Source organism: Vulpes lagopus, chromosome 10 (genome assembly GCF_018345385.1).
Source record: "Vulpes lagopus strain Blue_001 chromosome 10, ASM1834538v1, whole genome shotgun sequence".
In the NCBI taxonomy this organism is placed as follows: Eukaryota; Metazoa; Chordata; class Mammalia; order Carnivora; family Canidae; genus Vulpes; species Vulpes lagopus.
The window spans coordinates 91,311,933-91,338,667 of record NC_054833.1 but is presented as its reverse complement, the minus strand read 5'-3'; the positions used below and the strand labels follow the sequence as shown (position 1 = coordinate 91,338,667).

General features: G+C 59.0%; 1 protein-coding gene across 2 annotated transcripts in view; it reads left to right on the top strand.

The window, feature by feature from the left end:
- Nucleotides 1–3,153, top strand: part of ZFPM1 (zinc finger protein, FOG family member 1) — a 69,731-nt gene extending 66,578 nt beyond the window's left edge. For both annotated transcript variants that reach the window (XM_041772032.1, XM_041772031.1), the window contains exon 10: nucleotides 48–3,153. In XM_041772032.1, coding sequence (XP_041627966.1) covers nucleotides 48–1,924 — 1,877 coding nt within the window. In that variant the 3' untranslated portion in view covers nucleotides 1,925–3,153. The remainder of the gene's footprint in view (nucleotides 1–47) is intronic.
- The last annotated feature ends 23,582 nt before the right edge of the window (nucleotides 3,154–26,735 follow it).

Sequence of the window (26,735 nt, the reverse complement as noted above, 5' to 3'; positions counted from 1 at the left end):
TGCTCCCTCCCCCATCCTTAAGGGTGGCTCCTGGGCTCTCCCCGCAGACAGCCTGGCCAGCTTCCAGCAGCACACGGCCCTGCACGGCCCCCTGGCTTCTGCCGACCTGGGCCTAGCGCCCACCCCGTCGCCCGGACTGGACAGAAAGGCGCTGACCGAGGCCACCAACGGAGAGGCCAGGGCCACCCCCCAGAACGGGGGCAGCAGCGAGCCCTCGGCAGCACCGCGGGCCATCAAGACGGAGGCGGAGGCGTCGGCGTCCACGGAGGAGGCGGATGCGGAGCCACGACCCCCGGCCGCGGCGCGCACACCCTCGCCGCCCAGCCCCGGCCCCGGCCCCGGCCCCGCCCGGGTGAAGGCTGAGCTGTCCAGCCCCACGCCCGGCTCCAGCCCGGGCCCCGGCGCACTCTTCCTGCCGCAATTCCCCGCCGCGCCGCCGGCCTCCGAGATCCTGGCCAAGATGTCCGAGCTGGTGCACAGCCGGCTGCAGGCGGGCCCCGGGGCGCAGGCGGGGACGCAGGCCGGGCTCTTCGCGGGGGCCCCCAAGGGCGCCACCTGCTTCGAGTGCGACATCACCTTCAACAACGTCAACAACTTCTACGTGCACAAGCGCCTCTACTGCTCGGGCCGCCGGCCCCCCGACGACGTGCCCCCGCGCAGGGCCAAGGTGCCGCCCGGCCCCGCCCGTGCGCCCCCGCCCCCCGAGGCCGACGGGGGGCGCGCATCGCCGGGATGCGGGGCGCGCGAGGACGAGGCGGCGGGCGCGGCCACCCCCGAGGCCGAGGCGGAGGCGGAGGCCGAGGGGGGCGGCGGCCGGGGTCGGGAGGGCAGCCCGGGCAGCCCGAGCCCGGGCAGCGGGGCGGACGAGGACGACGACCCCCGCCGGACGCTGTGCGAGGCCTGCAACATCCGCTTCAGCCGCCACGAGACCTACACGGTGCACAAGCGCTACTACTGCGCCTCGCGCCACGACCCGCCGCCGCGCCGGCCCGCGCCCGCCGGGACCCCGGGCGCCCCCGGCACCGCCGCGCCCGCGCCCGCGCCCGCGCCCCCGCCCGCGCCGCCCGCCGCGCCGCCCGTGCGCACGCGCAGACGCCGCAAGCTGTACGAGCTGCACGCGGCCGGCCCGGCCCCGCCCCCGGCCTCGGCCCCGCCCCCCGCCGGCGGCCCCGCCCCCGCGCCCGCCTCGCCGTCGCCGTCGCCGCGGCCCGGGAGCGGGGGCGGGGCCGGGGGCCCGGACGCCGCCGACGGCCCCATCGACCTGAGCAAGAAGCCGCGGCGCCAGGCGCCCGTGGCCGCCGCCGGGCTGCCCGCGCTGGCCGACTACCACGAGTGCACGGCCTGCCGCGTCAGCTTCCACAGCCTCGAGGCCTACCTGGCGCACAAGAAGTTCTCGTGCCCCGCCGCCCCGCGCCACCTGCGCGCCGCCCCCGAGGATGCGCCGGCCGGCGCCGCGCTCTGCCCCTACTGCCCGCCCAACGGGCTGGTGCGCGGCGACCTCGTGGAGCACTTCCGCCGCGCGCACGGGCTGCTGCTCGGCCCGCCCCCCGCCGGCCCCGGCCCCGGCCCCGGCCCCGGCCCCGGCCCCGGCCCCGGCGCCCGGACGCCCTCGCCCGCCGCCCCCAGCGACGGCCTCAACGGCCGCGAGCCCCGGGAGCCCGCCCCCGGCGCGTCGGACGGCGGCAGCCCCCGGCCCGGACCCCCGCCCGCCCCGAGCCCCGAGCCCGTGCCGCCGCCCCCCTCCCACTCGGACAAGGGCGTGCAGACCCCCGCCAAGGGGCCGCCCGCGCCCGCGCCCGCGCCCGCGGCCCCCGGCAGCCACCGCTACTGCCGCCTGTGCAACATCAGGTTCAGCAGCCTGTCCACCTTCATCGCCCACAAGAAGTATTACTGCTCCTCCCACGCGGCCGAGCACGTCAAGTGAGCGGGGCCCGCGCCGCGGCGGACCGGACCGAGGCACCCGACAAGTGGAGCGGAGCGCGGGGCCGCCCCTCCCGCCGGGGGTTCGGGGGCGAGACCCGGGCCGAACCCCAGGCCAGCCTGAGCCGCGGGGCCAGGGGCGCTAGAGCTGGGCCGAGCCCCAGGTCAGCCCGAGGCTGCTGCACAGCGTGGTAAGCGCTGCCCCCCCCCCCCCCCGGCTGCCCTCCAGGATGCTACCAGCTCGACTTTGACCACCACATACCAAAGGGAAGGACTCCATACTGGCCAGCCGGCAGAGGACGACCCAGCCTCGTGCTTGCCAAAGCTAGTGGGGCCAGAGGGGACACCGTGGGCAGGGCAGGGGACACCAGGGCTCCCCGCAACCAGAGAAAGCAAGTCCTCAACTGGAGCTAGCATGACACCTGTGCTGGCTACAGCGCGTGTGAGGGATGGGGGCACCCCACCCCAGTTGGCCAAGCTGGCGCCGTGGGGGGGTGCGGACCAGGGCTGGCCCTGAGCGGTGCTGGGCAGCACCCAAGCAGAGTCCGGCCATGGTCTTGCCCCTGTGCAACTGGGTACTGTGGGCACCCTCAGCCTGGTGTCCCCACTAGAAAACACCCATCAGTCCCTTTCCAACTTTGAAGGAGCAGAGCATTTCTTCCAGTTTTATCCAGCAGCCTCTGGTGGATGACGTGAACTCTTCAACCTTCCTCTGTTTTGAAATAACGGAGGTGCTTCCTGCCATCCCCACCCCCCCAGGCCCACTTTCCTGCCCAGTCCCTGTGGAGCTTCAGAGCTTCGCAGCTGTTTGGACAGGATCAGTCACTGGCATCACGCACAGGACCCTGCCCACTGACAGACGTCCCGCGCTGGCCCTGAGGACCAGGGCCCAGTAGCCAGGGCCCCCACACCCTCCTAGGGTCTGCTCTAGGGAAGTCAGTAAGGGAGGGTCCTGGGGGAGCTAAGCCGTCTCCTTCGAGGATTCCCAGGGCTCTGCCAGGGTTGGGGGTTAGGGGCTGGGGCAGAGGAAGCCCACGGACCCTGGGCCTGGCTCTGCATTTGCATTGTTCCGCATGAATTTGCATGGACGGTTCAAGAGGCTCAGCTTCTGAGTCAGACCACCAGATGGAAGCAGACATGACCGATGTCCACACGTACTGTTATTAAAAAAAAAAATCTAATACAGAATCGATTTCACTGTGTATAAATTGTAAAATAAAAAAATTTTAAAAGGTGCTGGGAAACATCAGGGACACAGCTCCCAAGGAACAACAGATGCTGAAAAGGGGAAATTCAAAAGATGGGGTGGCTTGAGGAAGAAGGTAGGTGCAGAGTGAATGGGAGGGCCTCACCTGGAGAGGGCCTCGGGGTCGTGCCTGTAGGTGAGAGGATGGGGCTCCATCATTCGGAAGCCTCTTCTCCGGGTTCAGGAGGCAGACCCTGTGACTCCCATTGCAGGACTGGACAGGGGCAAGACTGACCTCTGTCCCCAGGGAGCTCTTGGGCCCTGCAGCCCATGCCCCCACCCGGGTCTCAGGAGCCCCCCCTCCCACCAAAGAGGCTGGGCTTGGAGCCATGAGGCAGCACCACAGCCTCCTGGAGGTCTCTGCACAGGGGTCCTGGGCCACATCACCCCCTGATGCTCCCCCAGCAGAGGACTGGGCACACCCACTCCCCTCACCCAGCTCAGTGCCCCCAGTCCCACACCCTCCCTGCCCCAGACTCCAGGTTTCCCACCCCTGCAGACACCACCAGTGACCATGCCTCCTGCTTGAGTCCCCCTCCACCTCCCTTGCCCCCACGCTGTCCCAGCTGCTGCCCAGGGCTTCAGAGAGTCCTCTCCAGGAAATGGGAGGCTTCCTGCCCCCAGACCTGCTGCTTCTCTAACTAGGAGGTTGTGAGGCTCTCTGTACCCATCCCAGCCCTTCCCTGCACACTGTCCCCGGGAGGACGCATGGATTGCGGTGCCCCTGAATCCCTCTCTAGCCCAGCCTCCTCTGAGCCCCAGACCTACCAGTCCCTCCAGAGCCCCACTACCTCCCCTCCTGCTGCCCAAACACAGCCATTGCCAGCAACCTTTGCTCCTTAAGCCAGTGATGTCACCACTCTCACCCACTCACACCTCCCTTTCAAAAGCAGCTCTAGATTTCCCCAGGCGCGCCTTCCTCTGTCCACCACCTGCATCTGGCTCCCGCATCTGCAACTTGGCCTTGATCCTCCCTCAGCTTGCAAACATATCCATGAGTCTGATAGGTTTCTACCTCCCGGGACAGCTGCCGCTTCTTCTGTGCTCCCAGCTGCATCCCGCCCAGTGGATGGGCCACTGCCCCAGCAGCTGCTGCTCTTCCCACTGTGGGGAATCCCATGGCCTCCCACCCGGCTTCAGGCTCTCAGGAGTTCCTGCCATAGAGAGGTGGTGTCCAAGCCCTGCTCACCCACTGCGCCCCTCCACATCACCTTCAACACCAGGGTCTGCTCCCCAGGAAGGGCTGCACTTCACATCACGTGACTCAGCTTAGGGACCTTCCCTGCTCCTCCGTCCTGACGGTAATAGTCAAGCTCGTTGCCCCGCCCCTCACCCCTTCCCCACTGTCCTTGCCTGCCCTGACTGGTGGCTCCTGGGCACCTGGCATCTGGCCCGGCACCAGGAGGGGCATTTGGATCACTAATGTGATGAGGGGCTGAGAGGCAATCAAGTGAGCACGTCCTTCCCCCACATCCGGAAGCCAGCCCCGCCTGTGCATACCCAGGACACCTTCCTGATCCCGATCCTGTTCTTCCACTGGCCTCCTGCCTTTGGCTGCCCCTCCTGCTGCACTGACTGCATCCCCTAGAGCCAGCTTTGACCAGACATGTCCTGCCACAGCTGCCTGGCACGCACAGCACAGAGTCCACATTCACAGTCACCACCTGACCCCATCTCTTCCTAGAGTCAGACGTGCAGCCCCGGGGCAGACACCGCCATCCACTGCCCACGCTGCCTGCTCACCTGCTCACCCCGTGGGCGGGCAACAGCCCGGCTCAATGGCTCTAGCAATTGCTGCAGGTGGACATTCCCGACACCAGGGGTCAGCAGCGACTCATTTCTACAGGCCAGCGGGCAGGGTGGCAGGAGCCTCCTGCCCTATCATGCACTCCAAGTATCCTGCCCCGTGTTCTCCCGCCATGGGGTGGGAGGCAGTGTGGTCCCAGCTGGGATGGACACAGGGGAACACAGGGGGGAGGCAGCAGCGGCCAGCACAGGAGGGTCCAAGCTGGGCTTGGGTCTTGGTCAAAGGAGCACTGGAAAGGGAAGGCCAGGCAGTCATAAATGCTTCCACAGAGTCCCTAGAGGCCAACCTCTGATGGAACGGGCGGCAGGACGAGAGTGTGGGGACAGGACTTGCCATCACATGAGTGGCCCCTGGAGCACACGCAGCCCCAGTCTTGGCACACCAGACCCTCCGCCAGCCAACCCCCCGTCTGCCACCAGGGTCTCTTCTGAACCCAGGACCCGGCCTTGCGCAGCAGGCCTGCCCCTCACATGTTCTCATTGGGTTTCCCTATACCTCCCTTCCTGTCCTGCCAGAAACAGCCTCCTCCCTCATCTGACAGCCACCCTTCCTTACTGCCTAGGGAGAGCATCCCTGATTCAGGAGAATACAGGTTCCAGCCCTTCCTGCTGGACTGCAGAAGCCAGTGCCTGGCATTGTGCACTTCATCACCTCCCAGCAGATTCCTTTCCTGCAAATTTGAGAAATGCCCACACAGCAGTTGCTCCGAGCTTGTTAGCATCGTTCTTTTTTTTTTTTTTTTAATAGAAGAGGAGGGAACACTTCCCTTTAAAAAAATTTTTATTTACTTATTTATTCATGAGAGACACACAGAGAGAGGCAGACATAGGCAGAGGGAGAGGGAGAAGCAGGCTCCATGTAGGGAGCCTGATGCGGGACTGGATCCCAGGACTCCAGGAACACGCTCTGGGCTAAAGGCAGGCGCTAAACCACTGAGCCACCCAGATGTCCCAAGTTAGCACCTTTCTAATCAGCATAACAGGAGCCTATATCAGGAGATAGGGAGGGGAGGGAAGGGGAGGGGGAGAAGGAGGGTAGGAGAAGAGGGGGAGGTGGGAGGAAGCAGAGGGGGGAGGAGAGGGAAGGGAAGGGGGCCCAGGTGTCAGCTCTTGGAAAGGGAGAGGTGGTGGGAGGGGGGATGACAAGCCCGCAAAGCCTGTGCTTGAACCCTGCCCCCTTCCAGCGCCCCATCCCACTACCACTCTGCTGTTCATCCATCCTGCAGCTGAGCCTTCAGAAGTCCAGCCTCTTCCGGGGAACAGAAGGGCTAGGGGGCAGCAGCTCCACCCACAAAGCTGGAAGGACGCCCTCCCTCAGCACCTGGCTACCACACCCCCATCCCCAAAACACAACCTCTGAAAAAAACCGGAGTCCTCCCATAGCCCTAAGCGTTGCTCATGGGAGCCCTGTAAGGTGCCAGCCTGTGTTCCCAGCCTGTTAACACCCCGTGGGTAAGACCCCCCTGCACGTATCCGACTCTGTCAGGCACCTACACGAGCTCCGCTAGTGGCAACCCCACCCAAGAGGAACCTGGGGAGAGAGGCACTCCCACGGAGAGGACAAGAAGCCCCTTCTGACAGCTTTGTTTGCGGGCAGCACCGGGACTCATTGGAGGTAGACAGGGGCAAGCTCTCTCGGGAAGGCGTGGCTCCCACAAACCCAAGAGTGGCCATGGCCCATGGTCCGTCACTGCCAGCCTTGGGTCTGTCACACTCACCCCCTGACCACACAGGGCATGGTGGGTCCCACCCCTCTACGTGGGGGCACAGAACTATTGGCCTGACAAGCCAGTGCCTGTACCACCTCACTTGCCCAGGGAGGCCTGCCAGTTCCTCACTAAGCGTGGAACATCCACAGAACGTAGATGGGGCCCAGTTTACCAGTGCACCAGAGCGCTGGCTGTGTGCTCTCAGGTCTGCAGGGGCCAGCCCCAGTGACCCCGCTGTCCCCACGCTGGAGGCCACAGACCCTGGTCCCAATGAGGCTGACCAGCACAGTCTGGAGAGGGAAGTGGCCATGTAGAGTCTGGCCATCAGGGATGGCTGCTGCACAGCTTCCCAAGGTCAGAGGTCCAATCAGTGGGGATAATAGAGAACTAGAAACAAACTCCAAACCGTATGCATATCCAGACCCAAAATATTTTACAAGCACCTGGCTGGCTGTGTGCTGCGTCTCACGCCACAGAAGTACAATAATGCACTGTATTTCCAAAGACCCCAAATGCATAACCATGTACAACCCCAGAACCTGAGGACCACAGTTTTTAAAGACACGGGTGACCTGACCGCCCCCACCCCGGGGCGGGGGGCCGCCCAGGTCCCAGGTCACTGTGTCAATCAGAATCAAAGCAGAGAGAGGCTGTATGATTAGGGAGAGCCACGCATGTCCCAGGCACCTCAAGACACAGGGCAAACCCCTTCCCCTGATTACGAGGACCTGTATGGTCAAACCTGCCCCATCTCCTCTGAGTGACTAAGGCAGGGACTCAAAGCCAATGGAAGACACGGGATGAAGCCAGCCCCTCCGTCAGATCTATGGTGGTCCCATAGATCTATCACTTCTTTGACCATAGCAACCAGGCTGCCCCAATTTCACCACAGTGCACAGGCCGCCCCAATTTCGCCCCACCAACAGCAAATCCAAAGAATTCTCAGCAGTCCCTGGTCCAACACTTAGAATTGCATCGTTAAATGCTCTCTGGTCAGACCCATGGCAAGAAAGGCATCTGACATCCCAACCTGTCCACAGATGCTCAGAACCCACCATGGCTACCACCCAGCCTGAGCACAGGCCATGCACAGAGTGTGCTCCATGGAGAGGACGCGCTCCTCAGCCCATCAGCAAGCCCGCGAGGCACCCACAGCCAGCCACCATCCCCACACTGCGCACCCCTCCAGTGGCCTGCTCTCAGCCAGCAGAAAATGCAGCATGGCAGGTAAAAGGAAGAAAAAGCCAGCCTGGCCCCCAGTCCACATGCAGGTGGTGGGGGTCTGCCCATACCCCATCCTCTGCCCATGCCCTGTCCTCTGCCTACACAAGCCACACGGTTTCTGAGCTGGTCAGCAGGGACACGGCACATATACACCCTGCCTGTGACTACGAAGGGCACAGCCAGCTGGATTACCTCCTTGAAGGAGCACTGTAACCAGAGCTCCCTGTAGCTGTGGCTGGGTCTGCACACACCTCTGTGGGTTTTCCTGGGCTTCCTGAATGTCCCCTTCCACTCCCCCAGGGGCCCTTGCAGTGACATCGCTTGCAGGCAGGTTTCCAACACTTAACAATGAGAAAGTGGAAAGATCTCGGAGGTCCTGCAGCCTCCCCAGGCTCTCTGCAGCTGACATGAGAGCCATTTATCATGTTGAGGCACGAGCCAAGCCAGACCAGCCACTTCATTAGGTCCTGTGAAAACAGAGGCAACTTTTGGCTCCAGAGACATCACATCTCTATGCTCCAGGGTGTGATGGGGCTGGCTCTGTGAGTCAGCACGGGCAATCTCAGCAGCGATGCTAAAATGGAAGTGCCTTTTAGGGGTGCAGAGTTGCCTACATAGCTAGGGATTCAAGTGCAGGCTGCCAGGCTGTGAAAAACTGCAAGGAGCAGGGTGCAATGGGTCGAACACTGTCTGCAGAGCTATCCGCATCCTACTCCCCAGAACCCACAAGTATGTTGCCTACACAGAAAACTGGAATCAAGGTTGCTAGTCAGGTGGGAGGTCAATCCCAGAGGGACAAGCATGTGCAGTAAGCAAGGCCCAGCAAGGCCCAGGCAGACTGGCCAGTGAGGCAGAGCAGTGAGCCCCTGCTGACCCAGGCTTAGCTGGGATAGGAAGAAACCAGCCACACTTGCCACCAGCCATGGGCCACCATAACATATCTGAGCCTGAATGCTCCCAGATTCAACAGTCCCTCCCACCCCAAGGGCTCCCTGAGTTTGCAGCCAGACTGAAATCCTGCAGTGGACAGATGTGTCCTAGGCCCCTGCAGAGCGCAGTGGTGTGAGCTCGCCTTCCAGATGTCTGCAGCCCCAGGCAAAGGGAGCAGGGCTACCACCCAATCCCGGTCCACTTCCGCTGCTAAGGACAAGGGCATCTCCCCTTCAGAGGTGGAGAGACATGGCCCCAGACGCTCTGCGCTTGGATCTGGAGCTCTGAGGGCCCGCAACCCACAGCCAAAGCAATTCCGCACTGCGGAGCAGACGGACGATCCAGCTGCCCAACAGAGACCACAGCGGGAAGGAAAAAGAAAACACACCCCTGCCATGTCTTTACACCAGAGCGTGCTCCAGGGACCCCGAGGGAGACCCAGAGCCCCCTTGGAGGGTCTGCGGGATCCCATCCTGACCCATTTCTGCACAAACCTAGTAGGCCTAACAAATGGACCTCTGCACAGATCGAGGCTGCCACCCAGACCGTGGAGGTGGCCGCCTCTCTCTGTCCAGTGCTCATGGTAAAACAACAAAACCCGGTTTGGGTTAAGGAGGTCTTTGATGAAGCAGTAAAAATGATGAATGATGTTAAATCTCAATGTTGAGCACACTGTATTTACTATTTGTGTGATGACCTGCAAAGTTCAGGAAAAGCCCCCGGGAGACTTGGCTGAGCATCGAGTCCCTGACATCCCTGGGGACTTGACAGAGGGACAGAAGACAGAGCCGACTCGGGGGCTGAGGGGGCAGCAAGATATTTTCGAAACCTGACCACCCACCTGTTGCTTTGAGGGAAACAGTTGGTGGTATTTGCCGCACGTTGAGATTGGAGCTTTCAGATGAAGATGAGAATTTGGAGATGCAGCCACCCATCACTGAACAGCTTCTCAATATTTAAAGACTTTCCTGATGAGGCAGGTAGAGATACCAAAGTTTTCCTTTTCTTACGTTGTGAGATGAAGGTGCTCCTCTTGGGATGTGCTGGGTGACGCAGAGCCCTCGTCTTCCCCACAACAGATGCAGGGTGTCCGAACAATGTGGGGGTGGGAGACGTACCACAAGGAGGGAATGGACCAGCCAGTCTAGGGTGATGCCGAAGACCATGGCTGGCTTGTCCTCGGATGAGGACCTGGATGAGTCCAGAAGACAAAACTGTCAGGTCTTTAAAGAAGGGAAGGAAACCGTCAGTGTCCACCCGGGATTCTAGACTCACAGAACGTCCTTCCAGAACGGGAGCCCGATGGTCATTCTGTGATATGTGAGAGCAGAAGGTGGACCCGTGAAGTTCTCCCAGTGGCAGGGACATGAGACCAGTAGGGACCGGGCTCCACAGGATGAAAGGAAGCAGACGAAAATAAAACCTTACACTTCCTAAAGGTCAAATGCTGAAATCACAAGTGACGGTGACATCTCAGGGTGCGTAGCATACACAGAGGTGAAGCTACACTTCTCCTGTGTGAAGTGCCCCAATTCTGGGAGCCAGTGAGCCCACCTCAGGACCCCGCAGTGAACATGGGGGACAGTGCTGTCCGCAGAGGCTGCCTTTCCTTCCCGTCCCTGGGGCTGCGAGCGAACATCAGTGCCCTTCCCAGGTGACTCCACCGTCGTCGTAGGCAGGCGCCTGGGGCTCGAGGAGGTGATGAGGCACACATAGGACTATGCGGCACGTGGTCCTCTGGACGCTGCAGCCCTCACCCCAGAAGAAAACACATGTCCTTCCCACCCAAAGGAAGATGAGGGTAACAGTGCCCGGGGGCAGTTCTGGGGAAGGGCCTGACCAGTAGCGGACCAGCTGCCCTCCAGAAGCAAAGGATCAGCACATTCAACACTCAGCTGGTCACTCCATGAAAGAGAAAACCAGAGTGTTGGCATGACTGCCCGAGTCACCAAATTGGGGGATCCCCAAGGTGCTGGCAGGCAGTTGAGAAAAGCACTGGATGCAGGAGGGAACATCTGGCTGGAAGGGGCGTGTGGGCAAAGGGCCTTGGGGTCTGGAGCCTCAGGAAGATTCTAGAAGGCTCCAACTCCATACCCTGCACAGCCCAGTAACCAGGCATCTGCCGGAGCCACACCCCTCTGCGGATGCCGTGGGGAGAGGACACAAGGCCAGGAGTCAGCCTGGACCACAGGGCTGTGCCTCACCTGCCTCCAAGCCCCTCCCTGTGTAGCCTCCTTCCCTGATGCGTATCCTGGGCCAAAACAAGAGACGTACTGTCTCCCAGTTTGAAGCCAGAGTCCAGCATCACAGGGCAAGCAGGGCCACCTCCTCTGGGAAGCCTCCAGGGCCAGGTCTGCTCCAGGTCTCCCCTCCCGATGCTGCCCATGGCTGTCATGTCCTGTGGCACATAGGCCTGTCCCTCTGCTCTCTGCCTCTGTGTCTTCAGGTGGTATCCCCTCTGGTCCCTCCAAGTCTCCCCTGTAGACACACTCACTGGACCTCAGCTCCATCCTTACTTACATCCAAATGAGGACACATCTGAGGTTCCAGGTGCCCATGAATTTGGGGAGCCACCGCTCACCCTGCTACTCCCTGAGACCGTGAGGGGGACAGAGGCTTCCCTGCTCCCCAAGGAGCTTCTGAACCTGCAGGAGTCCTTTGTCAGTGGACGGCCTCCAGCCTGTCCTGACCCCATGGCATATCCAGGTTGTGAGCAGGACAGCCCTCAGACACCTGCTGGAAGGTGGACAGTGCTCACCAGGCCACACAGGTGCTGACAATCCCTCACTCTCAATACTTGTGGACACAGCCACGTTATAACGGGAGGAACTTGGGAGGAGTTCCCTTGGCTTTCGACCACACTAGTGGTTTCCAGACTCTGCTCCCATGAGGTCCCTTGGGTGCTCTGGAAAGGGACAAGGAGGCAGCCCACCATCAGGGACAGGAAGAGCCCCAGTGATCCCATTGCCCACAATGGGCTGCACATGGCTTCACAGTTAATGCAGAGGAGAACCAGGCAGGACACTCGCTAGCCAACGTCAGGTGCACTGCCTTCTGTGAGGCCGTTCACAATCTGGACCTCCACCTATTGTCCCGGCAGCACTTCAGAATGGGTCCCATCGGCGCCAAGTCGCCACCAGCGAATGGCCGCAGCTGTCGTCCCTGTGAGTGTATTTGCGTGTCCTGGTGTCATAGTCAGCCATCTCTGTGCAACCTTGGCTATGCGTGAACTCTCTGCACTCCTGACAGCCATCATCCAGGGCTCTACCGCAGCCCTGTCGCCCACAGGAAAATGAACTCTGCCCCCACCGTGGGGCACAGAGGGTGGCTTCCCTCTTCCTCCAGCCTGTACCTAAGTGAGTTCTGAGTCTACTGCCAGCCAGCACCACTGCGAGGGAGGAGAGGGGAATGAGGGAGAGAAGAGGAGAGGGAGTGAGGGGAGGAGGGAGAGAAGGAATGGGAGAAGGGAGAGGTGGAAGGGGAGGAGGGAGAGGGAGGAAAGAGGGGGAGAGAAGAAGAGGGAGGAGGGATGGGAAGGAGGAGGGAGGAGGAAGCAGGGAAGAGTGAAGGGGAGAGGGAGGAGGGAGGTCTCACAGAAGAACATGGGGTCCCTCCCACCCCCACTACTAGAGGTAACAGGGTAAGGGGCACAGAAACATGGTGCCCCATGATCCTGCATGGGGCTGCAGGATCATCCTAGGGCCCTGGGGGCAGCCATCCACCCTCCAGAGCCAGGGGCTCACTTCCCTCAGCTCCCAAGGGACGGCTGAGCACCCAAGCCCTGGCTGGCTGTGCCCTGGACCCTCCGGTATCTCGGGGATCCATCATACTGACCCTCAGTTTCTCAGAATGATCCCCAGAGGCTGAGGCAACAGGTCTTTCTAGCAGCTTTACTGAGATGCCACTTACCCACCGTATCATCCACCCACTTAAGTGGACAACTGAGTGGCCATCGCCTGTGCCCTCAGCCATGGCCCCCACCAGTCCTCTCCCCTGCCCTGGGCCACCTGCCTTCTGACCCTGTGGACCTGCCTGTCGCAGGCACCTTGCACACGCAGGTTCCACAGCCCACCGCCCCTGTATCTGGCTCCCCACACCGTAGAGAGGGTCAGAGTTTCACTGGTGTGGGGCTGGACACTGCTGGACCACGTCTCGCTCATTCAGTAGGTAACAGATGCTTGGGCCTTTCACACGGTTTTGCGGTTATGAATGAGGTTGTCACATATGTCCATATGCAGGTGTTCCTGTGGACATGGCTCTGGCTTCGCCATGGGGGGACTTGCGGCCGTGGGGCTGCTGGGTCAGGTGGGGACGCAAGGGTTCACCCTTCACAGGACCCGCAGATGGTCCTAGGTGGCGGCTGCCCCAGTCCACATCGCCAGCAGCCGTGTGCGAGGGTCCCCACCCCATGCTTGTGGGTGGTGGGGTCTAGCTGCAGTTTTGAGATGTGTTTCCCTGATGGCTCAGCCACCTCTTTGCCACCCATGTAGCTTTGGAGAAATGTCTGTGCTGACCCTTTAACCATCCCTACAACTATTACATTCATTTTGGAGGTGAGAAGACAGGAGCTAAAGATCATCTGAGTCTAGAAATTATAGGAATGACCTCTGGCCACAGATTCCACTGGCTCCTTCCCACCCTGGCACCTGACTTGGACCGTTCACCTCCTGGACCCCTGGTGCCCTCACCAGTCCAACAGGTAATGAAGACGTGACCCTGTCCAGGTCTGTAAGCACCAGGCAAATGGGGCACCCAAAGCCAGCAGGTACAGATTGCTCCGTGGCAGAAACAACGCCTTTTCCCATGGGGACGGGAGCCGCGCTGGGGGCACACCTGACCTGAGCGGTCCCATCTGGGGGGGCCTGACTGCCCATTGTCCCTATGATCCAGCCGCACTGGCAGCCAGGCCCCCAGCTCCTCTGGCACCTGGTTCATCTGAATAGATCAGCACTGGCTCTTGGAGTTGGACGCTGGAAAGGACAAGCCCCTACAGCGGATCTTCAGACTTTAGAAATTCACAGGCCAGGGACTCCTGGGTGGCTCAGCATTTGAGCCTCTGCCTTTGGCTCAGGGTGTGATTCTGGGGTCCTGGGATCAAGTCCTACATCAGGCTCCCTGCATGGAGCCTGCTTCTCCCTCTGCCTATGTCTCTGCCTCTCTCTCTCTCTCAAATAAATAAAATCTTTAAAAAAAAAAAAATTCAGAGACCAGAGAACTGTCAGCAACTACTCTGGGGTTACATGGGCCTGACCTGTTCCTGTTTTTCCAGATACTGACTCTTTTTTTTTTTTTAAATTTATTTATGATAGTCACAGAGAGAGAGAGAGGCAGAGACACAGGCAGAGGGAGAAGCAGGCTCCATGCACCGGGAGCCCAATGTGGGATTCGATCCCGGGTCTCCAGGATCGTGCCGTGGGCCAAAGGCAGGCGCCAAACCGCTGCACCACCCAGGGATCCCCCGATACTGACTCTTTAAACTACAGGTTAATCGCCTTGGTATTTCCTAATAATGTATTTTAAATCACAAATGTTAGGAAGACATACTCCAAACAAAGGACAGTTTTTTAATAAGAAACTAATTCAATTTCATGAAATCCTCAACCTTTCTTTTTCTCATTTCGTGACAGATTGATATAAATGTTCACACAGAAAAAAAAATGTTCACACAGAAGCACAGGTCCACAGACCAGGTTTTGGGAACATCTGCTCCCATCCAAATGCTTTCAGCCTGCTTTGTTTCACAGAAGAGGAGACAGAGGGTCCTAGTGGTTAAAGGCACAGGCAGGAGCTCCTGTGCTGCTCTAATGCATCGCAAGTGGGCAGTCAAATCTTTCTGCTTAAGAAACCACGAAAACTCCCATGACGGAGAAGAGGCTTGGGTTTCAAAATACGCTAAAAATACCAAAACAGAATAAAGTCAGTTTCTCCGTCTAAAAATAGGTCCCATGTTAGAGTCAACTGCATAAAAGGAGTCATCATGCTGTCTCATTCTAACTGTAGCATCTAAAATGCTTCGGCTCTGATTCTAAAGTGCTCACTCGAAACAACAGAGGCAAGTGGCTCTGTGTCCACCCCACGTTAGATGGTCAGTAATGTAGTGTCTGGGGAACACTCATTTAAATAGCAGCTCACACTTCTGGGGTGGTCTGAGGTCTGGGGAGGGGTGAGCTGGTCCATCTTGGGTGTCGCGGGGCTGTGGAGACAAGATCAGGGCTGGGCACTCTGCGCTGCACTCCTGGGGCCGTCTCGGTCCTGTCCTGAGCCTGCAGTCCCCTCCGGGGCCCTGATCAGAACCCCACCATCAGGGAAGACACAGGACTCTTGTGTATTAAGCCCCTACCACGCTCTTCCCTCTCCCCAGAGACACCTGTCCATGTGCTACCTTCCTGAGAACCCCCCACCCCAGCTCACTCCCTCAAAGCCAGCTCTGCACCCCTCTGCACCCCCTCCTCAAAGGCTCAAAGGAAGGGACCTTCCTCCGTGTCTCCTGTCATGAAGTATCTCCCGCCCCCAGCACCATGCGAGCCTCAGGGGTGACGACTGTTCTATCCCCTCCCACCTGGGGCTGGTGCCCACTGAACTCCATGCTGCCACCAACGGGCGGACAGGGCCAGCTCCAACAGACCCCAGCAGGGCACAGGTCACCCAGGGACACACCCCAGCCTCCTCTTGTAACATCTACTCTCTTCAATGCATGATTCAGCGGCATTCAGCAAATCAGCAGTGACAAGCGACACCACCTTGAATTCCATCATGCCCCCAAAGAAACCCTGTTCCCACTGGCATCACTGTCTTGTCCCCACGCCCTACCCCCAGTCACAGGTCATCCACTTCCCGGCCACACAGCTTTCCCGCTCTGGACGCTCCGTGCACGTGAAATCAAGCGCCCAGGGCCCCCGCGTCTGGTTCCCTCGCTGCCACACTCCCATGTCCATCCGGCTGCAGAGCGCCAGAGCTTTGTTCCATTTTAAGACTGAGCGCTATTCCATCGTGTGGACAAGCCACATTTTGCTGGAGCCCATGCGTGGACAGGCATCTGTCCTGTTTTAAATGTGCTCGTAGGCAGTTGGCAGGGACAGCTCTGAGTCATGAGATCAGTCATGCCTAGGTGTCACCCACCCGAACCCTGGCTCTCCTGGCTCCCTGTCCTCTTCTCTAGGGACAGTGTACACAGCCAGGCTGTCTCTCCAGGAAGCAGTGAACTCGTGCAGGGCTTCTGTTGTGTGACACCCAGCTGGTCCAGCTCCTCTGTGACTCAGGACACCTGATCACAAGACCCAGCCTGCAAGCCCTCACTGCCCCCAAAAAGCCCCCCATGCCTTTCTACCTGCTGTCCCCTCTATCCAGGCACCCTTCCATATCTTCTCCACACCAAACTCCCACCCATTCCTCTGAAGCCTTGTTTGGGGGCCAAGGTGGTTGGTATGTCCACATCCTAACCCCCAGCACCCATGACTGTAACTCAATCTGCAAAGAGGATCTTTCCAGAGATGATCAGGTCAAGAGGAGGTCATGCTGGAGTAGAGGTGTCCTCAGAAAAGGACAAACACATTGCACTCCGTGGGACAACAGAGGCAGGGCCAGCGGCCTTGAGCCAAGGATGCTGAGGACAGCCCTCCCCACGGGCACCAGGAGAGGAAAGCCGCAGCCTCCCTGACAGCAGCCTGCCCACACCTGGCTCGCGGCCTTGCAGCCGCCACCACAACCCAAGAGAGGAGAAAACATGGTCCTGTGGCATCTCACTGCCTGACTGTGTGGCCCTTTCTTACGGCAGCTGCAGGAAACACTCGGGGGGCCCATCACCTCGTACCAGGAGTGACTGCTGTTTATGTGCAGATTTTACCTCCTGCAACAGACATAGGATCCTCGAAGACAAAACCTGCATTTCCAATCATTACACGGGCAACTGGCACAGTACACAGCTGCAGGGCGGTGGGGGAGGCTCACTCCACAGATCTAGCACCACACACAAGGACCGACGCTAGGAGGCTCACGGTCCCAAAAGTTATGGTTCTCCTACACCTTTCCTCAAAGCCACACTTTTTCAGCAATACTAGTGAAGAGACACTTTTGCCCTCAAAGCTGCTATAGAACGCTGGCCAAACAGGCACATGGAGGCCGCGGCCTTCGCCATCCGAGAAAGCCACATGCACAGACATTGTGCCAGCCACAGTTCGCAAGAGTCAGGAGCTTGAACGCTTCCAGCTAAAGGATAATTTACGTGGAAGGAAAGGTTGTGCAGGGTGGAGGACCCATCCCTGTGTCTGGGGGACCCAGGGAGGAAGGTCTGCTCCCCGGGCAGAGTCTGGAGCCCATCTGGATGGACACATGCCATGTGGAGCCAGAGCCACCGGGATGGGAAGCCCATCCAGAAAGGGGCAGACCTCCACTGCACTCAGAGCGCTCTCTCCCACTGATCCTCCCTGGGGTGGATGGGCTGGGAGGGCTTCTTGGGCCCATCTGAAGAGGTGACAGGCAGTTCTGCTCAATGAGAAGCTATCTCCAGGGGTCTCTGCTCAGGATGGTCTGGACACTCGCCCGCTGAGGGACAAAGTTCTCCATCCCTTGCTGGCGGCCTCAGCACAGATACAATGTTGACAACCCTCCAGCAAGGAGATGAACCAGGGTCCAAGTGGGTCACCGGGGGCCCCTGGCTAGACCAGACAGTGTCCCTGTGGGAGTTTCCTGTGGCCTCGCCCCCGCCCCACCCCATCCAGGTCAGGCCTCGGCCTGACTGACACGGTACCCAGTATCCCTCTCCTGCCACCAGACAAGCTCCACTAGGACAGGTGTGTGTGTTTCCCCTCATGGCAGGGTTCACATGTGGGAGTCAGTGAGTGAGTGAAGGACTCCCACTCTCTGCTGGGCCTCTCCCCTCTGCTCTGTCTCCAGCTCCTTCTCCTGTGCCTGTCACCTCCGTCTGTCCGTCTGTCCGTCTGTCCATCCATAGAACCTTTCCATCTTCCCAAACTCCATCCCATGAAACACTGACTCCCCAGCCCCAGATCCCCCATCTATTCCTGGCTCCGTGGGTCTGACTCCCCAGGGAACCCATGTACATGGGATCCTGCAGGGTCTGTCCCCTGTGACGGGTTGACCTCATAAAGCATGGTTCCCCCCAGGCCCACCCATGGCATGCTGTGGCAGGCATCATGGTGTCCTTCCTTCTCAAGGCTGTGTGTGGATGGGCACGCGTTGCTTTTGGGTTCATCCAAACATGGATGCTAGGGTTGCTTCCACTATGACTGTTGTAATACTGCTGTGAACAAGGGGTGCAAAGAGTTCTCCAGGACACTGCTTCCAAGCCTCATGGGCATGCACGCAGCCGCGGAACTGCCAGGTCATGTGGTAATTCTGGTTTTCCGTATTTATGTTTTTTAGGAAATGCCACACTGTTTTCCATGGCAGGGCAAGGAATTCTCAGTTTCTCCACACCCTCACCACACTGGTGTTTTGGACAGTGGCTGTGCTAACGGCTGTGATGCCCCAACGATGGGCAACATGGAACATCTTGTGTGCTCACTGGCCACTTGGACATCATCTTCAGAGAACCCTTTACTCAAGGCTTTTGCCCATATCTGTGTCGGATGTCCAGTTTTGCTGTTGGGTTTTGTCTTTATTCTGGGTGTTGATCTCCAATTAGCCCCCCATGGTTTTCTCCCTTTCTGCGGACCACATCCTGGACAGCTCCCCCTGGACCTGAGCAGACACACCTGCTGGGCCCACCAGGCATCTGAGCATAGGCAGACCAAGGGGCTCGCTCGGACAAGCAGGCCTCCTGGACATGAGGTGGCTACCAAAGTGTGCCATCAGGCCCCACCTCAAGGCCCCCAGCCCTACCAACACACGCACCATGGTTGACAAAGCACTTCCACCAAAATCTGCTCCTCTGACCTCACAAGGAGGCCAGGCCTTCATTCCCATCCCTGTTTTATGCCTAAGCTCCCCATTTTTTGGAGCTCATAGCCGCCAGGCTGCTACCAAGTGCTCTGCCTGCAGCATCTTGTTCCAGGGCACATTGGTGAGGCTCTGCTTATAGCCCTATTTACAGGAAAACCAGCAAAACTCAGGTGGCTCAGGTAACTTGTCACCTGGCTCATTAGTGGAGAGCCAGGACAGGGGGTGATTCAGATGTCGGCCCCAGCCTAAGCTAACCACGGCACTGCAGGGAGAGAAAGCAAGGCACAGACACACCCAGAGCCACATGAGCACCCACTAAGGGGCCGCTGTTCTTATTCCTCCTCCTGCTAACCTTGTGGCATCGCACATAGACCATGGGGCAGCCCCGATCAGATGCTGGTCTTGATGTTCACACATGCTGTGGTCAGTGTAGTAGTGGCCCCTAAAACAGAGCCTCATCCCCAGAACCTACAAATGTGATCTTATTTGGAAAAGGGGTCTCTGCAGATGTGACTACATCAGAGGTCTTGAGACGAGGCAATTATCCTGGACTCTGGGAGGGCTCAACTCCATTCCATGTCATAGGAGGGAGGGCAAAGGAGACTCCACACATATCGCATCAAGTCGGCAGGAAGGACGAGCAGCTCACAGGGCCAGTTTGGACTCTGGCTATGTTAACACTTAGAATTGGAGCTGCCCTGCTGTGGACGGGGCTGTAGCTGAGCCCCCGTCCCCTCCCTGCCCTGGCCTCAGAGTCCAGCTTCAGGGACACTTCAGGGCCAGGCAGCTGAGAGGCAGGCAGGGGTGGCTGCCCTTTATGGGCTCCAGCAGGACCAGGAACTCTGTCTACCATCCAGGGTTACAGAATCCACAGCAGATGCCTCCCCATTGCTGCGGACACACAACGCTGCCAGCAAGCCGAGGGGGACCCCTGGGAAGTATCCTGGACTCAGTGAGGCTTTGCTGTGACGGATGCCATCCATGAGCATCAGGATAGCCAGGCCTGGACCACGACCTGTGTACAACCTGGGCCAGTCCCTTCCTCGCCTGGGACCCCAGTTTCCCAGCTGTGAGACGAGAGCTCTGTTCTTCTTAGCCAGCGGGCAGGGACGAGGGCCCTGGGCTGCTGGCCGTGAGTCCTACTGGCGTGGTGGCCGCAGATGCAGCTGGGCTGTGTTCAAGAGACACCTGATGAGTATTTTGAGCCCAGGGCAGCTCTCCTTATGCCTCACGGACATTCTTGTTCAGCAACCATGTGGGGAGGTACTCACAGTTGACCTTTCAAAGATTCAGAATCTGAAGAGTGGAGAAGGCCAGGAAAGCTAGGATGTACGGAGGACCCAGGAGGTTGGAGAGTTCAGAGCTGCAGGCCCTGCTGGGGAAGTTGATTTGGCCATGTTGCTCTATGACCTTCTACTTCTGCCATCAGCAAAGCAGCAGCTTCCCTGCCTCCAGGTCACTGGGAGGGACACACAAGCTCATTGGCTGGACTGGGTTCATGCTGGGAGACACTAACCCCCTGATGAGGAGGTAGTGCTGTGCACACAGAGCTGAGGTCAGAAGGACCCACCAAGCTGACTTCTGCAGGGCTCGGAGCCGCAGGTGACCACACCTGGTACGGGAGGGGCTGCCACAGCAGGACTTCATGCATAATGGCCCTCTGCTCTTCCTCTTTCAGACTGAAACTCATATAAGATTGCCTATCACAAAGTGAATGGTGCCGTGCAACCGCCACCTCTAGTGAGTCCAGAACATTCTCAGCTCCCCACAAGGAGACCCTGTGCCCATTAACCCTCACTCCCGTTCCCTTTCCACAACTGCCAGCCTGCTTGGCATCTCTGGGTGTCTTTTCTGGACATTTCCTATAGATGGCATCATGTGCCACGTGGCCCTTTGTGATGGCTTCTGTGACAGTTTCTGTGGCCAGCATGTCATTCGCCCCGTGTGATCACATGTGTCCGTGCTTCGTTCCTCTTTTCAGCTCTGCAGCATTCCGCCGTGTGGCAGAGCTCGCTGCGCGTTCTGCATTCTACTGTCTGCGGACGGATGCTGGGGCTAAGTCCCATTCTGACGCCTACGGACAGTGCACATGAACACCTGGGCACAAGCACCTCTTTGTGATACTGGCTTTCGGGTCTCTGGGGGGCCAGCCAGGAGGGGAGTGGTGGGGTCACGTGGCAGTTCTGTTTCACTTTCCCAGGAAGTCTGTACTCACTTGTACTGCACGTTTCACTCAAGCAAACAAGCACACCGCTCGCAGGAAAGGAGATGAGGAAGTCACAGGGTCACTCCTGGGGCGGCCCCAGGCATGACACTCAGCACCTCGTCCTCCTGCTTTGCAACCAATGGTAAATGCTGTACACTCTGGGTGACTTTCCATTTTGTCACTACAAAAATATTTTTTTTTAAAATTCAAGGGACACCAGGGTGGAGCATCTGCCTTCAGCTCAGGTCATGATTCCGGGGTCCTGGGATCCAACCCACATCGGGCTCTCTGCTCCGTGGGGCATCTGCTTCTCCACTTCCCTCTGCCCTTCCTGTCACTCATGCTTGCTGTGCTCTCTCTCTCTCTCTCTCTCTCTCTCTCTCTCTCTCTCTCTCTCAAATGCATAGATAAAATCTTAAAAACAACAAGAACAAAAAGAACTTAAGACTGGAAACCACTTGTATTTGTCACTGCTCCGTGTAGGCCGGTCTCAGGGGAAGCCGCGTTTCCTTCCCCGTGCACTCGGAGCCCTGAACGCAGCCTGGGTTGCAGCCACTTTGCCCCCACAGGACAAAGGTCAGCTTGTGGAAAAGACAAGGCGGCTGTTCCCGATGTCACAGACCTTGAGGGTTCTGTGGGCCACACTTTGAGAACTGCTAGATTAAACACTTCCTGGCCCCCACCCCTGACCCCCAGGTCATAGGATGAGCCCTGTTCTGCCAAAAAAGGAACTGGAGGCTGAGTGATGTTAATGCGGTATGTGCAGAGCCTGAGCCTCATGTCTCACATGCCCGGGGGATCCTGGATTCCTGCCCTTCCAGTCTCTGCGGCAGGAATCTGGGAAGACTGCCCACCTTGCATAGGGCCAGGCAAGGGGCATCTCTGCAGCCCCCAGTCACACGAGTCCAGTCCTTCATCCTGATCCCCCACACCTCTATTAGGGCCTCCTTTCCAGGTCACCTCTTTAGGGCTGGGGTCCCCCACGTAGGAAGTAGCCTCCACTGGCCCAGGTCACTGAGCCAGGTCCCGATGCCCCCTCCCCACCAATGTGAGTCCTGGACTGCCTTCTCTCATCCTCAGACCGCCAAGAGGGCCATCCAAGTAGAAAATGAGGGATGGGGCTCAGATGGGTGCTCTGGCCACACAGCCACTCCTGCCCCTAGAGTGACTCAAACCCCACTTCCCCCACTTCTCCCCAGCCTCTGTCCCCCCAGGCTCTACTTTGGGGAGCCACCACTGGGAGGGATCAAAAGAGGGCTGGGGGTTCACGTCACCACAGGCACCAGTCCCTCTTGGGCTAAGAGTGGCACATCAACCCCAGGCTCCAGAGTCCCTGAGCAGCATGTGCTGCTCAACCACAGGACAGGTTGAAGTCTGGCCAAGTCCTCAGGCCCTCCTCCACAGACGACTAAGGCAACTTCCCACCCCCCAGACAATTCCTGTGGACTCACCAAATCTCTCTGTGTAAGCCAGATGGAGTCAGAGGCCTCATGGAGGCAACCTTACTCTTCTGATAAAGCGCAGGTAACTCCATGCCCAGGCTGGGTGGAGTACACCTGCCTAGAACCAACCCCTCCTCCTAGCGCTCCATCACTCATCCCTGCCCAGCTGCTCCCGCAGCCCACTGGTGTGGTCTGGACCAAGTCAGCACCTCACTTGCAGGGAGGAGGAAGAAAAGGTCACCTCCGTTCATAACAGCAGACAGTGGGTACAGGGCGACCGGAGCCTTCAGAAAATGCACTGCCTCCAATGAGCAGCGGCACGCACCAGGGCACACTGGGTAGCAGAGTATTCTGAAGCTATTTGGGCTCGGCAGGAGACAGTCAATGTGTTCCCCCGTGGGAGGTGGGGAGGGTGCTGTGGGCAGGTGCAGATGGCCTGACAATATTCCAGAACCCAGCGGGGAAGCCTGTGTCCTGCCTACTCCCAGCCTGCCCCTGCGGTGCTTACCTGGCTCCTAGGACAGCATGGGGTGATCCACAGGTGAGCAGATTTAGGAGCAAATCAGGTGCTATTTACATGTGTTTGCATGTCATTAATCAGTCTCCTGGAGGAAGGTTCTGCGCCGTGTTCTCCTCTGTGATTTAATTCGTGGAATCTCAGGCCCTCCAGGACCAGCTCTGTTCACAACACAGGGCAGTGCAAAGTCCCCAAGGCCTTGCTGAGGGCAGGGCCCCACCTCGAGGGCTCTGACCCAGGCCACTGACCCGACCCCACCTGGAGCAGTGAGCCTGTCTCCACCCCTCACCAGAGCCCCCAAGGAAAGGGGCCTCCCCGTGCTCACCCAACCACACAGACCACCCAGGGTGAGACCCAGACCCAGGGTTAGGGGACATCCATGCCACCAGCACTAGAGACAAGGATTCAAAGGCACGAGCAAACTGGTCACTACCCCCGGGCAGTTTCAGTCTCCAACGAGAGAACCTCCACAAAAGCCCACAACCGAGCACAGGTGAAAAGTCCCGGGGCCTCAGAAGGGCTGGGAAGAGATGCCACATTAGGCTGGGAGCTGCCCTAGAGGAGGCCTTCCTAGAGGAGGTTCCTGGCAAAGGCGGCATAGGCACCACCCTGCGGAGCAACCCCCCCCTCCAAGGGCTGCTTGTGAAGTTCCCCAAAGCAGAGGACGGTCACCCCCCACCACCACACAGTGCCTGCTCCCCTGGACCTCCTGCGAAAAGCGCTGAGCATCTGCACGAGGGACATGGAATTGCAGACTGGCGTCTTACCTCCACTAGGGCCCCACTGTGCTCCTCTGGGACTTCAGTCCACTCTAAACGCCAACGGCTCCGCACATCCCAGGACCACCACTGTCCTGAAAACGCCCAAGACGCGGGGGCAGGCAGACAATGGAGCTTGAGAGGAAAGGGCTGCGGTGCCTGCTGGGGGCCTGGGCTACTGAGTGGACACAGGCCCACCTGCCAGCCCCACTGACCAGGGGGAGGGGTGAGAGAAAGGGCCACATGGGTCCCCCCACACTGACCCCCAGAATGCCGCCTGCCTCCAACAGAGGCTGCGGTGCAGATGGGGTAGAGGCTGGTTGCAAAGGTGAGACAGGCCAAGAACGTCTTCAGCTAGATGATGCCAGACACAGAACCAGAAGAACCTTGATTCCACTCAGGCCATTACAATAGGGAAGGCTCCGTGGGGCTGAAGACCTCCCGTCCTGGCAGGTGGTTTTGCCTGGGGCTCATGTGGGGAGGAGCAGACAGGTAATGTGGGGGGAGAGTACAGGTGACAGGGGGTGACGTACAGGTGACAGGGGTGGTGTACAGGTAATGGGGTAGTGTACAGGTGATAGGGTGGTATGTTGGTGACAGATGGATGGTATACAGGTGACAGGGGTGATGTACAGGTGATGGGGGTGGTGTACAGGTGACAGGTGAGTGGTGTATAGTCGATGAGGGTGGTGTACAGGTGATGGGGTGGTATGCAGGTGACATATGGGTGGTGTACAGGTGACAGGTGGGTGGTGTACAGGTAATAGGGTAGTGTAAAGGTAATGGGATGGTATATTGGTGACAGATGGGTGGTGTACAGGTGATGGGGTGATGTACAGGTGACAGGTGGGTGGTATACAGGTGACAAGGGTGGTGCACAGATGACAGGGGTGTTGTACAGGTGAGGGGGTTAGTCTACAGCTGGGCTTGTCTTGCAGTCAGGGGAATCTGGGTCAGCTAACCAGGAAATGGTCTCCTCGTCTAGGGAGGGAAGCTGGAGGGTCTAGCCTGGCCTGGTGCCAGGTGACCCAGGGGTTCACCTGTGGGCCTCACAGAGCCACAAGGAAGAGCAGACTGGAGTGTCCTGTAAGTCACCAGGGGAAGAAGTTCTCTGCAGTAAACTAGCCCCTGGGGTACTTTGGAAAACGAGAGGTTGGTGAAGGCTTGACCGTCCCTGTTTTCTGGATGCTCTGGCACAGGCGAAGCTCCCCATCATCCTAGGAAGGCACAGAGGGGGCCCAGCTTGGGAAGCCCACTCCTGCCCAAGCCCTACACTGTTCCAGAGACCACACAGCCCCTCGCACACCCTCTGTTCTTAGAGCGGGGCGGGGAGGGTGCGGGAAGGAGGCCAATGCAGCCTCTGCTAGGGTCATGTGGTCATGTGGTCTGCCTGCATGCCCCGGGCCCTGTCCCCTCCCCACACAGGCCACACCCACCAGAGAGCAGGAGCACCATGCCCCAGGCCTCCCCTGGCTTCACCCCCTGCCCTGTGACTCCGCATCACGGACACTCTGGGTGCAGATTCTGGGCCTGTTCCCAACACACGCTCACCCTCTGAGGGGGGAGCTGACTGCTGCGCTCACCCTCCTCTGGCGGTCGTCACCGGGACAGTGCGCATCCGAGCTGCAGCAGAATGAATTTCATGCAGAAATCAGAACTCCATACACATCTGCGGATTTCGCAGCCAGCTGTGACCACTGGTCACGCCTTCACACACCAAAGCTTTTCCACTGTTTTAGCCACTTGGGGTGGGGAACTGACCCCGGGCATCGCACACAGTCCAGTTGCACACAGTCCAGTTGCTCGAATGGGGCCTTGCCTATTAGTGGGTGCTGGCACAGCTTCAGGGGTGGGGGGCCCAGCTGCCAGCCCACCCCATCACCCCCTCCCTGCATGCTTCTTTTTTTTTTTTTTCCCCTGCGTGCTTCTTAACGCAAAGTTGGTTGTCCCAGTTTTCTGCTTCATGGAAGCTATGGCTTATCACAGCTGCCACCAAGCAGCTCCTCATCCATCTGTCACAGACACCCAGGACTCGAAGCCCCGGCTACACTCTGCGTTTCCGACACAGTCCCCAGGAGACCCCTGGCGATTGCTGTCCTGGTCCACGCATGAGAACCAGCAAACAGAAGCCGGGATGAGTGAGGGCCTCCACTTGAGAGAAGTAGCAACAGGAACGAGGAGGGGCTGGTGCGCATGAGCTCCAGAGACCCCTGAGAGCTGTGTGCAAAATAAAGGCAGGAGCAGGGGACTCACTCCTGGGCATCACTTTTCGTTGGCAGAGGGGTGGTAGGCGGGCTGCATGAATTATTTCTTATGTCCTGGGTAAGGGACAGACACAGCCTCCCTATCAGTAAGATGTTCCCATGGAAAAAACTGACTCAGGACTGGCCTCAGAGCATTTAGGATGTTCCTCAGCCTTGACAAGCTGGAGGAGGTGCTAACATCCAGATGCCTTTGCCCTCTGAGTTGGGTCCAAGGTCACAGGCATGGGTGCCTGTTGTCTGGCAAGGCCTCACCATCCCATCCCCTCTTCCCCTTCTGACCTCTGGGTTTAGTCCAGCTAGAGACACATCTCCTCACAATCAACTCCACGGAAAAGCTGCTTTTAATGGACACCACAGAGGCCAGGAGGAAAGCAATCTAGAAAGGAGTGGGGATAGGGTCGGGGGTGCAGCGGCTCACCCACAGGAGGCCAGGGGCTGCCTGCCTGGAGGCATCCAGGCCTCATGCACACATCAGGGACAATGGGAGTCCCACTCAGGCTGTTGCTGGGGTGAGAGCAGCAGGCTGGGCCTAGTACCCAGAGCCTCCCATCATCAAGTACCACCAGAGGGAGGTGGTCCTGCCTCCTCCATGGCTTCCTGCTCACCCCGGTCTCCCCAGCTCCTGCTTAGTACATTGGCAGTGACAGTAGCATGGCAGTGGAGCAGGGAAGGGGCCACCCTGCTGACCCCTCCAGGGGAAATGTTTTTCAAGCTGGGGCACCAGGGCATCAGGGTGACCTGGGTTCAGGGCTCCCCTGCCCTATGATGTATCGCTGGGTGTCAGCAGTGGAAGCTGGGTATCCTTTCAACGTG